This window comes from Oryx dammah, unplaced genomic scaffold (genome assembly GCF_014754425.2).
Source record: "Oryx dammah isolate SB20612 unplaced genomic scaffold, SCBI_Odam_1.1 HiC_scaffold_20, whole genome shotgun sequence".
NCBI classification, from domain to species: domain Eukaryota; kingdom Metazoa; phylum Chordata; class Mammalia; order Artiodactyla; family Bovidae; genus Oryx; species Oryx dammah.
In genome coordinates, this window is record NW_024070204.1 from 12283474 (window position 1) to 12295747 (window position 12274).

Genomic DNA, 12274 nt, shown 5'->3' on the forward strand with positions numbered 1-12274 from the left:
ATATATACATACATACATATTCCATACAAAATGAACTATTACTCAGCCTGGATGGGAGGGGAGTTTGCGGGAGAATGGATACATGTATTTGCCTGAGTCCCTTTGCTGTTCATCTGAAATTACCACAACATTGTCAACTGGCTATTCTCCAATACAAAATTAAAAGCTTCAAAAATGATAATAAAGTAAGAAGAATGAAATAATGCCATTTGCAGCAACACGGTTGGACCTAGAGATTATCACACTAAATGAAGTAAGTCAGAAAGAGCAAAACAAATACCATACGCTTTCACTTATATGTGTAATCTAAAATATGACCAATGAACATATCTAAGAAAGAGAAAAACAGACTCACAGACATAGGGAAAAGAAATTGTGGTTACCAAGGAAGGAGGTGGGGAAGGGAAGGACAGGGAGTTTGAGATTAGCAGATGCAAACTACTATATATAAAGTGGATAAAGAGCAAGGTACACATGTGCAGCACAGGGAGCCAGACTCCGCATCCTGTGATGGGCCAGAATGGAAAGAACACAAAACGGAATACACATACGTAACTGAGCCACCTTGCTGTACAGCAGAAATTAACACGACGTTGTGTTAAATCAACTATATTGACATTAAAAAAAAATTTTAAGCCCACATCTGTTGTTTAGCACAATTAATAATATGCAATCAGTAAGAATACTGTTAAATTATCTTGTTACCTTGAGAGATATATAGTCACATATTTACAGAAAAAGCAAGGAAGAAGATTTCTCTTTGGAGTGACTTTTGACATATGTGTGTGTGTCTAGGAACATCCCCTTCTATAAAACTAACTTCACAAGCTTTGACGTCCATGAGTTTGGGTTTAAATTCTGACTCTTGGATTTCTAAGGTGTGTGATCTGGGAAAACATCTCATCTCCCCTAACCTAAGTTCCTCATCTGTAAAATACTGGTAATAAATTGTAAGATTTATATGAAACAGTGCATACAAATTGCCTAGCAGAGAACCTGAGATGTGGGAAACACGCTAAATCGTTTTATTCTGTACCTACAATCTAAAAATACAGGGCTCTAAGAGGATTAGTCCCTAAGCAAAAGAACACTCTTAAGCACATTATCTGTACATGCTTTCACTTGCCAATTACAATTATTCACAACAATAAAGTGATTAGGCAGGATAAGAGCTGACTTAAACATACTTTCTTCCAATGAGCAGGAATCCTGGCATCAAACATGCAATTCAGAGCATCTCGTAGATTTTGGCTCATGATGATGGTGCCATCAATGGCAAGTTTCAGCTCAGTCAGGGTGCTTCGTACCAGGGTGAGTACCCTCTGCATCCTGTCTATCTCCTGTCTGAGGAAAATGTTCATTGGCTGGAATGGCCCCATCATCTGCAGCCTCTCCTTCACCTGCCATGGAGACATTAGCACATGAAAAATTATTTGACAGCTACCAATGTTCTATATAGGGCTTCCCTAGGGGCTCAGATGGTAAAGAACCTGCCTGCAATGTAGGACACCTGGGTTTGATCCCTAGGTTGGGAAGATCTCCTGCAGAAGGGAATGGCTACCCACTCCAGTATTCTTGCCTGGAGAATTCCTTAGACAAAGGAGCCTGGTGTCCAGAGGAGCCCAGGACCCATACCGTCCATGGGCTTACAAAGAGTCGAACACTACTGAGCAACTAACACTTTTACTTTTCACTTTCCCTGGTGGCTCAGTGGTAAAGAATTCACCGCCAAACAAGAGATGCAGGTTTGATCCCTGGGCCAAGAAGATCCCCTGGAGAGGGAAATGGCAACTCTCTCCAGCATTCTTGCCTGGAGAATTACATGGACTGAGGAGCCTGATGGGCTACAGTCCATGGGCTTGCAAAGAGTTAGACAGGACTGAGCATACCCACAGTGTTATATTATATACATGGTACTCTAGGGCTTCTGAAAGGGCCCTAAATTTTACAATTCCATAAATAATAAGCTTTTTTCTTTTTTTTTACTGTCAGAAAACAGAGAAGAAATGAAATATCTGTTAGAGGACCAGCTGATTTTTCATCCCAGGTGAGAGAAGACGGGCAGCCATTAATTCACAGAAGAATATAAAATCCACGTCCACGAACACACAGTCTTCCAAACAACGACTGCAGTTATTGGGAAACATTCACTCACTGCCAATCTAAGACTTGAAAATACACACATGGACACACACAAGCAGATGTGTATGCATATGCAACAATTCTGAAAGCTGTCTCAAAAAACTAGATTTCTGGTTTTAAAGCTTTTTATTTTTTCCATCAAAGCATCTATCCATCCACTCACCCATTCATTTCTGTCTTGCAAGTATTTATTCAGTCTTTTGTGGATCAGATATCATGCCAGGCTTAATTGTTCTATCTTAAGCAAGTTTAGCACAAGGAAGGTGACTCTTCTAAACTCCATACATACCACCATGTTTATTTATGAAAGGAAATGGCAACCCACTCCAGTATTCTTGCCTGGAAAATCCCATGGACAGAGGAGCTTGGCGGGCTACAATCCATGGGGTTGCAAAGAGTCAGACACGACTATGTGACTACCACTTCACTTAATATATTTTTAGGCACTTTCGTTGCTTTATAAATATTTCAGCCACTGCTAGACATGAATGACTGCTTTCCTGATGCTATAATGAAAGGCGCTTATGAAAGCTGGTAACAGTATTGATTTTCTCCAAGCAAGTGATCAGAGTTTCTTCCAGGGGAAATGATTCTCCTGGTGAGAGTTCCTTGAGTTCAGTCTATAGTGAAAAACTTGCAGCCAAAATGGCCTGTTTCATGGAAAACAATAGGATACTAAAGAAACAAAATGCAGAATCCTTCTGAAAACCAGGTGGAAAGGGCAATATATAAAGAAACTTTGTGGTCCTATGACAGAAATGTCACAAGGTTAGTCCAAGTAATCTCTTAAGACTACAAGGAAAGTAAGCCACTTACTTTTGCTTTTAGCAAAGATTTAAACATGTTTTCAGGGTAAATCATTCCACAATACATGCTAAAATGTCAAAAAAAAAAATAACCTTCATAACTGTCAGTTTCACTTAGAAGTTACTTGATATTAAAAGGACAAATTGGGGGGACTTCCCTGGTGGTCCAGTGGCTAAGACTCCACCCTTCCAATGCAGGGGGCCCAGGTCAGGGAACTAGCTCTCACATCTTGCACGCCACAGCTAAGACCCAGCACAGTTAAATAAAATACATTAATTAAAAAAATATATAAGTCAATTTTCAAAACCCATGTGACGAAGAAGCTGTAGAGTTAATGATATAACTATAGACTTCCTGAAATTAAGAAGGCCTGAATTATTTTTGTAAAATAATCAGTGCTTTACTCTAAGAATACATCATTTTCCTTTCAACAAATGACAGTGTGAAGTGCCTCCAGGAGACATTATAGAAAAATAATCCTAACCCATCAGTACACACTTATAATTTAACTAGGAAGATTAACTCTCTCATCAGGTTTATTATTTATATCTTGAAATGATTACATCGATAGGTTCAAATACTTCTTTTACTGCTTCTTCAAAAAGTGAAGTTTTTCAATAATTTCTTTAATTTCAGAAAAATTATTTTTGCCCTCCTGCCTTCTTTCTCAGGCTTCCCAGGTGGCACAGTGGTAAAGAATCCACCTGCCAAAGCAGGAGATGCAAAGATGTGGGCTCCATCCCTGGGTCAAAAAGATGCCCTGGAGAAGGAAATAGCAACCAACTCCAGTATTCTTTCCTGGAAAATTCCCACTGACAGAGGAGCCTGGCAGGCTACAGTCCATGGGGTCACAGAGTCAGACACAACTGAGTGACTTAGCATAGCACTATTTCCTCACCACCCCTGGCAGGCTACAGTCCATGGGGTCGCAGAGTCAGACACAACTGAGTGACTTAGCATAGCACTATTTCCTCACCGCCCCCGCAACCAACCAACCACGCACATCCACAGCTATTTTGTCAGGATGCCATCAACTCACTTCAAAAGGACCATAGTCTGGGGGCAGCTTCTCCAGCATGTCATCAGCCAGCCGGGCCACCACAGCCTCCCGGGTCTCATCCCCTCCACCAGAACTGTCTTTGGGCTGGATGCCCAGGATGGTGTCCAGCACGTCCTTGGCCAGCTTGCTCTGGTAGGTGATGTCGGCGTTGGGGTGCAGCCCGAACACCTCGGGACTGTCGTAGGTGGGCAAGCTCTGAACGACAAATACCCCACAGTGAGCAGAGACTGCTGACACAAGCACTAGTTAAATTACACATCTTAGCAAACAAACATGATTTTATTAGGATAAGCATTTACATGATATGTCTTACTTGTGGCAGGCTACCATCTCAATAATTTCTCTAGGAAAGAATCAAAAGTGGGACTTCCCTGGCAGTCCAGTACTTAAGAACCTTCCTTCCAATGCAGGGGACATGAGCTCAATCTCTGGTCAGAGAACTGAGATCCCACACACCTCAGGGCAACTAAGCCCATGAGCCACAACTACTAAGCCCGTGGGCTACAACTCCTGAGACCAGGCACTGCAATGGAAGATTCTGAATGCTGCCACAAAGATCTCATGTGACAAAACTAAGACCCAGTGTGGCCGAATAAGTAAATATATTAAAAAAAATAGAATCAAAAGTTGCCCTGAAAAGAAAGTTAACATAATAAGCCCATGGTTCTTTAATGTCTGCACTTTAAGCAAATTGATTCAGAGACGCTATCTTATTTTATAATACATTTATAAAATAGAAAGGGAGCTATGGAATGGTATTTTGTTTCTCGAAGGTCCCGTCCAATTCAAACCAATTGTTTAAATAAATGATGTATAACTAATTGTTACTAAAAATGACAGTTTTAGCAAATAGGGAAATGTACTCTCCCAAGGAGAAGAGAGACTAGGAAAACTGAGAAATATTAAAAGTTAGAAAAACATACAGAAAGACAGTATGAAGCAACAAAGTTAGAAAAACATACAGCAAGACCCAGTAAGAAGCAGAAAAGTGAAAGCCACTCAGTCGTGTCTGACTATACAGTCCACGGAATTCTCCAGGCCAGAATACTGCAGTGGGTATCCACTCCCTCTCCAGGGGATCTTTCCAACCCAAGGATCGAACCCAGGTCTACCCCCATGGCAGGCGGATTCTTTACCAGCTGAGCCATCAGGGAAGCCTAAGAATATTGGAGTGGCTAGCCTATCCCTTTTCCGGGGGATCTTCCCAACCCAGGAATCTAACCAGGGTCTCCTGCATTACAGGCAGAGTCTTTACCAGCTGAGCTACCTGAGAAGCCCTTAAGAAGCAGAACAGCAGAACTAGCAGATAAATATTACCCCAGCTACTTGGAAACAAGAAAATTTACCTACAATTTGACATATACTTCTATGTGAGAATTGTATACTTAACTTTATTCATGTTTTTCCTCCCTTCTAGTCCATTATTTTATTCCTTTTTACTTAATGCCCTCTTATGAGCAAACTCAAATTCTTATAAAATGAGATGTGTATAAATAAGTCTATGTGCAGGCATACCTAAATTTATACCTGCGTATACACTTTTCCTCTTCAGTGCAAATGATTTAAAGACACATATAATACAGTTAAGACAAATACATTTGTAGATTTGAATTAATAAAAGTGTAGGGCTGGTGATATATGGTAAACTCATTACACGTACATATCACAGAACCTCTAAATATACTGATAAATTTAGCTCTTTGGGGCTGTTTTGCTTTAGTTGGTTCACCCTGAGATAAATCTGAGAGGCAAAAGAGATCACTAAATAATGATCTAATGAATTCCAGATTCAGAGACAGAAAATGTAGTTACTTGGAAGCACAAATCAAGTTTTTCCCCCCGATTTCCTGGCAAAATGTTATTTCTTCTTGGAGCAAGACGTTCAAGTTGGAAGTGATTTTCCCGCCAAGGATATTTGGCAGTCTGGAGACATTTAAGGTTGTTATAATGGGGTAGGAAGTGAAACTGACATCTAGTGGGTAGAAGACAAGGGTGACGTTAGCCGTTCTACACAGGACTGTCCCCCGCCCCTGCAAAAATGTATTCAGTTCCAAATGTCAATGGTGCCAAAGCTGAGAAACTCAGTCTTAGAGGAACCTCTTATACAGAGTGGGTTTCTGAGAATACTAATATGCTGTCCATTAGGTCAGGATTAAGAAACAGATTCATGGAATAAGGCAAATGCTTTGAAACACAAAACAAGATTGAGTATAGGGCATTGAGTATAATGCCCTACACAAAAGGGCATTTGTGTAGGTTCCCTGGATCTAAATCTGCCCAGTCTGTCATCTCTCCAAAGAATATTTCTCACTGGGGCATTAAAAGAGAAGGAAAGTGGGACTTCCCTGGAGGTCCAGAGGTTAAGTCTCCATGATTCCACTGCCGGGGGCATGAGTTCTTGTTGTCCCTGGTCAGGGAACTAAGAGTCCACATGGACAAAAAGAGAGAAAGAGAAAAGGGGAGCAGAGAACTGATACAAAACATACACTCAGAACAAATAAACAGCTTAGTCACTAGATGAATATAAAACATATGAAGATAACAACTCTGGGGCTTGGAACCTTCCACATTCAGTATGTACCACCATTAAGATTTATTTTCAAAGAAGTATGAAGTATAAATAAATAACAAAAAAAATCTGGCTACAGATATTTGCTCTATGCATAAAATTCTGAAGATGACCAACCTGGATATACTGAAGATAGTTATCCACTGTGCTGCATTTTGGAATATTGTAGCCTTGGTAAAAGCTGAAATCCGGTCCAAACATATTTTCACTGAACCAAACTTTGGCAAGTGTGTTCAACAGTCTCTTGTCATAGTCATCGGTGACCCTGCCTCCATACTGAATCTCTCCTATCATGTAGCGGATGGTGGTCCAGGAGACACCCTGGGAAAAGTTACAGAATGATGATGCAGAACTGATCACTGTCTCACCCCCATTTTCCCTGCCAGGTAACACCTATGTAGGCACTGTCATCATTGTCATCAATGTCATCCACTCATGCATTCTTCACTCACTCCTCAGTAACTAAAAAGTGCAGAAAGAAAATTAAATAGGCAAACATGCTGCTGCTGCTGCTGCTGCTAAGTCACTGCAGTTGTGTCCAACTCTGTGCGGCCCCATAGATGGCAGCCCACCAGGCTCCCCCGTCCCTGGGATTCTCCAGGCAAGAACACTGGAGTGGGTTGCCATTTCCTTCTCCAGTGCATGAAAGTGAAAAGTGAAAGGGAAGTCGGTCAGTCGTGTCCGACTCTTTGCGACCCCATGGACTGCAGCCCACTAGGCTTCTTTGTCCATGGGATTTGCCAGGCAAGAGTACTGGAGTGGGGTGCCATCGCCTTCTCTGAGGCAAACATGAGGGGAACTCAAAGCTCATGTTCATCATTTGAAATAGATTCTCTTGGTGGTGGATTCATGTACTTCTTCACTTTGATTTCAATACAAAAAAAATGCTTATTTTTTTTTTAGAATATTGAGCCTGTTCCTTAAAAAGTACACATTCAAGGGTATGTGGATAAAGAAGTGGTATATAGGCACAATGGAATATTACTCAGCCGCTAAAAGGGACAAAATAAGGTTATCTGTAGAGATGTGGGTGGGTCTAGAGTCTGTCTGTAATACAGAGTGAAATAAGTCAGAAAAACAGATATCATAAGTTAAGACATATATGTGGACTCTAGAAAAATGGTACAGATGAACCTTTTTCCAAGGCAGGAATAGAGAGGCAGACATAAAGAACCAGCATACGGACATAGTGGGGAACGGAAGGGTGGGCAAACTGGGAAATTGGGATTGACATATATCTACTGTGTGTGTGTCAGTCACTCAGTCGTGTCCAATTCTATGCTACCCCATGGACTGTAGCCCACAAGCTTCTCTGTCTATGGGGATCCTCCAGGCAAGAATACTGGAGTGGATTGCCATGCCCTCCTCCAAGGGATCTTCCTGACCCAGGGATTGAACCCGGATCTCCTGCATTGCAGGCAGACTCTTTATCATCTGAGCCACAAAGGAAGCCTCATACATACACTACAACATATATAATAGAGAGCCAGTGGGAAGCTGGTGAATAGCACAAGGAGCTCAGCTCAGTGCTCTGTGATGACCTAGACGGGTAGGATCGGAGTGGGGTGGGGGAAAGGTATAAGAGAGAGGGGACATATTTATGTACATGGCTGATTCACTCCATTGTACAGCAGAAACTAACACAAAATTTTAAAGCAATTATTTTCAATTTTTAAACAGTCATCTAGACTCTAAATTTTTTGTGTTTTCAGTTCAGTTCAGTCCCTCAGTCGTGTCCGACTCTTTGCAACCCCATGAACCACAGCACGCCAGGCCTCCCTGTCCATCACCAACTCCCGGAGTCCACCCAAACCCATGTCCATCAAGTTGGTGATGCCATCTAACCATCTCATCTTCTGTCCTCCCCTTCTTCTCCTGCCCTCAATCTTTCCCAGCATCAGGGTCTTTTCCAATGAGTCAGCTCTTAGCATCAGGTGGCCAAAGTATTGGCGTTTCAGCTTCAACATCAGTCCTTCCAATGAACACCCAGGACTCATCTCCTTTAGGATGGACTGGTTTTAGGATTTTAAAAAACAAGCTTCTTCATCCATTGCTCCCTCCCTCCAATAGATCCTGTTAGGTTGTCTTACTTGTAATGTCAACTTGCCTTGGAGAAATAAAAAGATCATCAAAATGTGTTCATTTTTTCCCTGAAATTAAGAGGTTATTGTGACCCAAGTTGCTATGCCTTAAAGAGGATGACTTTGCCAGCACAGAAAATCATCGCTCTTATAGGATTTAGCCCAAGGCTGGGGTGGGGGAGCTCATGTTAGCTCAAGGATTCAAGCCCCAAATCACCCAAGGCAGAAAGCAGTGTGCCCAAGATACCTTTTTGAGATCCATGTCATCTAAGTGGTTCTGGATGAACTGCACTGTGGCATTAAAATCAGCTTGGTTAAATTCGTAGGGGATGTTCCAACCCAGGGGCCCGAACTTGCGCCTCTCCTGGACTGTTGAGTGTAGGAAAGCCACAGCATACAGCATGGGCTTCCACTGGGCCACAGCACTCACATCCAGCAGGTCCTGGCTTACCCCTGTTGAGGTCAGGTGGGTAAAAACTGTATCATCTCTCAAACATCTTTATTTTCTACCACTTTTACAAGTTATTAATTATTGCTGTAAATTCCTGATATTAAAATTCACTTATCTTGAATCATCTTTATCATAGTCACATGGCAGTTATAATTTAATTTTTGGGTACCCAGAGGGCATTTCTCTGAAAAATATGCACAGAGATTTGAGGGGAGTGGGGTCTCACTCACATGGATAAAGTTCTTACCAACATAACAAGAAAAAAGTGGGGCTAAAAATGGTGGCAAAATAAATACTGCTTCTCTTACTACAATGACTACTAATAACAGACATTATTATTATTATCACTACAAAGGGCACGTACGCAGAGACTGCAAAGACAAAGGCTGCAAAGATTTCTATACACTCTATTAACAATTTAATATTAATTAGAATAGTGTATACTGTATCCCATTGCAATTGAGTAGCACAAACCAATAGATATAAAATAAGAAGGATATATTATATAATATAGGCAACATAGCCAGTATTTCATAATAAGTATAAATGGAATATAACCTTTAGAAATTATGAATCCTGATATTGTACACTTGTAACTTATGCTGTACAGCAACTATACTTCAATTAAAAAGAATAAAAAATAATAAAATTAAAAAGAAGCCCTTTGCAACCTGAGTATATTCTCCAAGTTGTAATTATGATTGTTATACAGATATATATTTGTCACATATAGTTATAAATGTTTTCATTTGCAAACTGTTTTTACAGACATCATCATTCCACATCTACTCTATTGGCAAAAATGTGAGCCTTGTTAGCAACTCCAAAAAAATTATCTTTGTAGATTTTTCAAATTTATATGTAATAACTATGTTGATTATTTTTATTAAATACATTATTATAATTTAAATTTATCATTTTATTATCTCCATTTTAGATACGAGAAAACTGAAACACAGGTTGTTTGAGTGATGAGCACCTATGAGAATAAAGGTATTTGTTCAGGAAGGACCAGAAGCAGGATTGTTAACTCCAAGCTCACACTTTTTCTGTGACTGTGAGCTTCAAACAGGAAGCTATAACACAGCGGGAGAGAATGTATTGGGAACAATCTTGGCTCCAGTTGGGACAGGAGGGGCGTTTGGGTCTGATTCGGTTGCTGTGGTCGGATTTCTAAATTCGCTCACATCCCGACATCCTTATAATGAGACAAAGGCAGAGGCCATAATTTTAATTCAGCTTCTCCTCTTGGAAGAGGCTGTGTTAGGTATGGAGCATGAAGACCATAAACAGCAACATTATCCAGTTTCGATGTAACATAAAAGGGCAGCTGTCTAGCAGAGAAGATTGTTGTTGTTTAGTTGTTAAGTTGTATCTGACTCTTTGTGATCCCATGGACTGTAACCTACCAGGTTCCTCTGTTCATGGGATTTCCCAGGCAAGGATACTGGAGTGGTTGCCTTTTCCTTCTCCAGGGGATCTTTCCAACCCAGGCATCAAGCCCGTGTCTCCTGCATTGGCAGGAGGATTCTTTCCCACTGAGCCAAGTGGGAAACTGAATATCACAGGCCAAAGGAGAGTGATACTGGGGAGACAGGAAAAACGTAAGGTGGAATCCAAAGCTCTGGGGCCCGAGCACGGCCAAGGATACTCCACGTGCAGCAGGACAGACGTGGCTCTGCCCTCACCGTCATCTTAAATCATAGCACCACGTGCTATAACTAATCCTATCGAATTCCTTTTCCATAATGCCTTTAAAGAAAACAATGTAAGCATAAGAACGTCCATAAACTTGGAAGGATTTCTCGACTCACCACCGTATGTTCTTTTCAGTCCTGCCCGGAGGCCCTGGGGGGGCTCATTGGCAAATCTGATGGACATCTGAAGGAGGGTGATAGGAAACTGCCTGTGAACCTCGGTTGTCATCCACAGGCGGAACGAGTCATGCACAAACTCGGTTTCTATAATTATATCCATTAGCTCATCCATGAAATCCAGTCCCAGATGGCAGTTCTGCAGAAGGGCCCATCCTCCCTAAGTCAGCAACAGGAAATGGAAATTAGTCCATTTTGTGTTTCACCCAGAGATTCAAATTAGTACCTTCTTCAGAAATTAAGTAATTAAAACTTAATAGAAAAACACACTAACCCATATAAAATTAATCTAGATCAAATCTAAGAATACAATCAGGTTTAACTGAGATAGGTTACACTTTTTCTTTCTCCACAAGTGTGTCTGATGGGATGCCATTACTAGAATGGCAATGCAGTAATAATATATGCTTGGAGTCATGAAAATGCCAAAGTAAAACATAAAAAGAGAGTTCCTAGAATACCGCAACAGGGTTTATATCCTCTAGAATGTGTAAGCACCTTCTCTAGGGAAGCACACTATTCTAAAAATAGTCTTAGAAGATAATAAGTCATATCTCTGATACACATTATTCTATGTGCATAAGAAGATTCCTTGTACAAAGCAACACAGGCAAAAATTTAGGTCATGCAATAACAATTTTGTTGTTTTAGTCGCTAAGTCATGTCTGACTCTTTTGCAACCCTATCAACTATAGCCCGCCAGGCTCCTCTATCCATGGGATTTCCCAGGCAAGAATACTGGCGTGGGTTGCCTTTTCCTTCTCCAGATCTTCCCAATACAGAGATCAAACCCAGGTCTTCTGAATTGGAAGGCAGATTCTTGACCACTGAGCCACTAAGGAAGCCCCAATACTAATCATTTCAATATCTAACCCATAGAATAATTTTGCTAAACTCATCTACAATATGCAGATCATAATCTTGAGTTATTTTCTCAACTCTGTAATTTTGGATCATTTTGATTTGATTAGTGTAACCTCTCTTTCTTTGCACAACATAAACTAAGTACCAGATCTAAAATCTTAATCAAGTTACATGTAAAACTGATCCCTTTTGGAATGTCACATATCTGCTTAAATTTTCTTCAGAAGTATATAATGAATAAATATTTAATTTTTTCCTATGAAAATTTAATTGATACTGTTCACAATTCAAAAAAAGGAAAACTAAATGTGAAACATAACAACAAAAAGGCTTCAGATGCTCTTTCATCCAGAATACAAGTGACTCCTGATCTAAGTTTCTTAGTTGAGGATTTTGATGGTTGAACTTTCAGCCACAGAAAGGAAT

At 40.6% G+C, this 12274-nt stretch overlaps 1 protein-coding gene across 1 annotated transcript in view; it reads right to left on the bottom strand.

Moving 5' to 3' along the window:
• DNAH5 (dynein axonemal heavy chain 5) overlaps window positions 1-12274 on the bottom strand; it is a 265487-nt gene that overhangs the window by 22034 nt on the left and 231179 nt on the right. The window contains exons 72-76 of the mRNA XM_040262501.1: window positions 10925-11144; window positions 8907-9112; window positions 6696-6899; window positions 3989-4204; window positions 1188-1400 (exon numbers count right to left, since the gene is read on the bottom strand). Coding sequence (XP_040118435.1) covers window positions 1188-1400; window positions 3989-4204; window positions 6696-6899; window positions 8907-9112; window positions 10925-11144 — 1059 coding nt within the window. The remainder of the gene's footprint in view (window positions 1-1187; window positions 1401-3988; window positions 4205-6695; window positions 6900-8906; window positions 9113-10924; window positions 11145-12274) is intronic.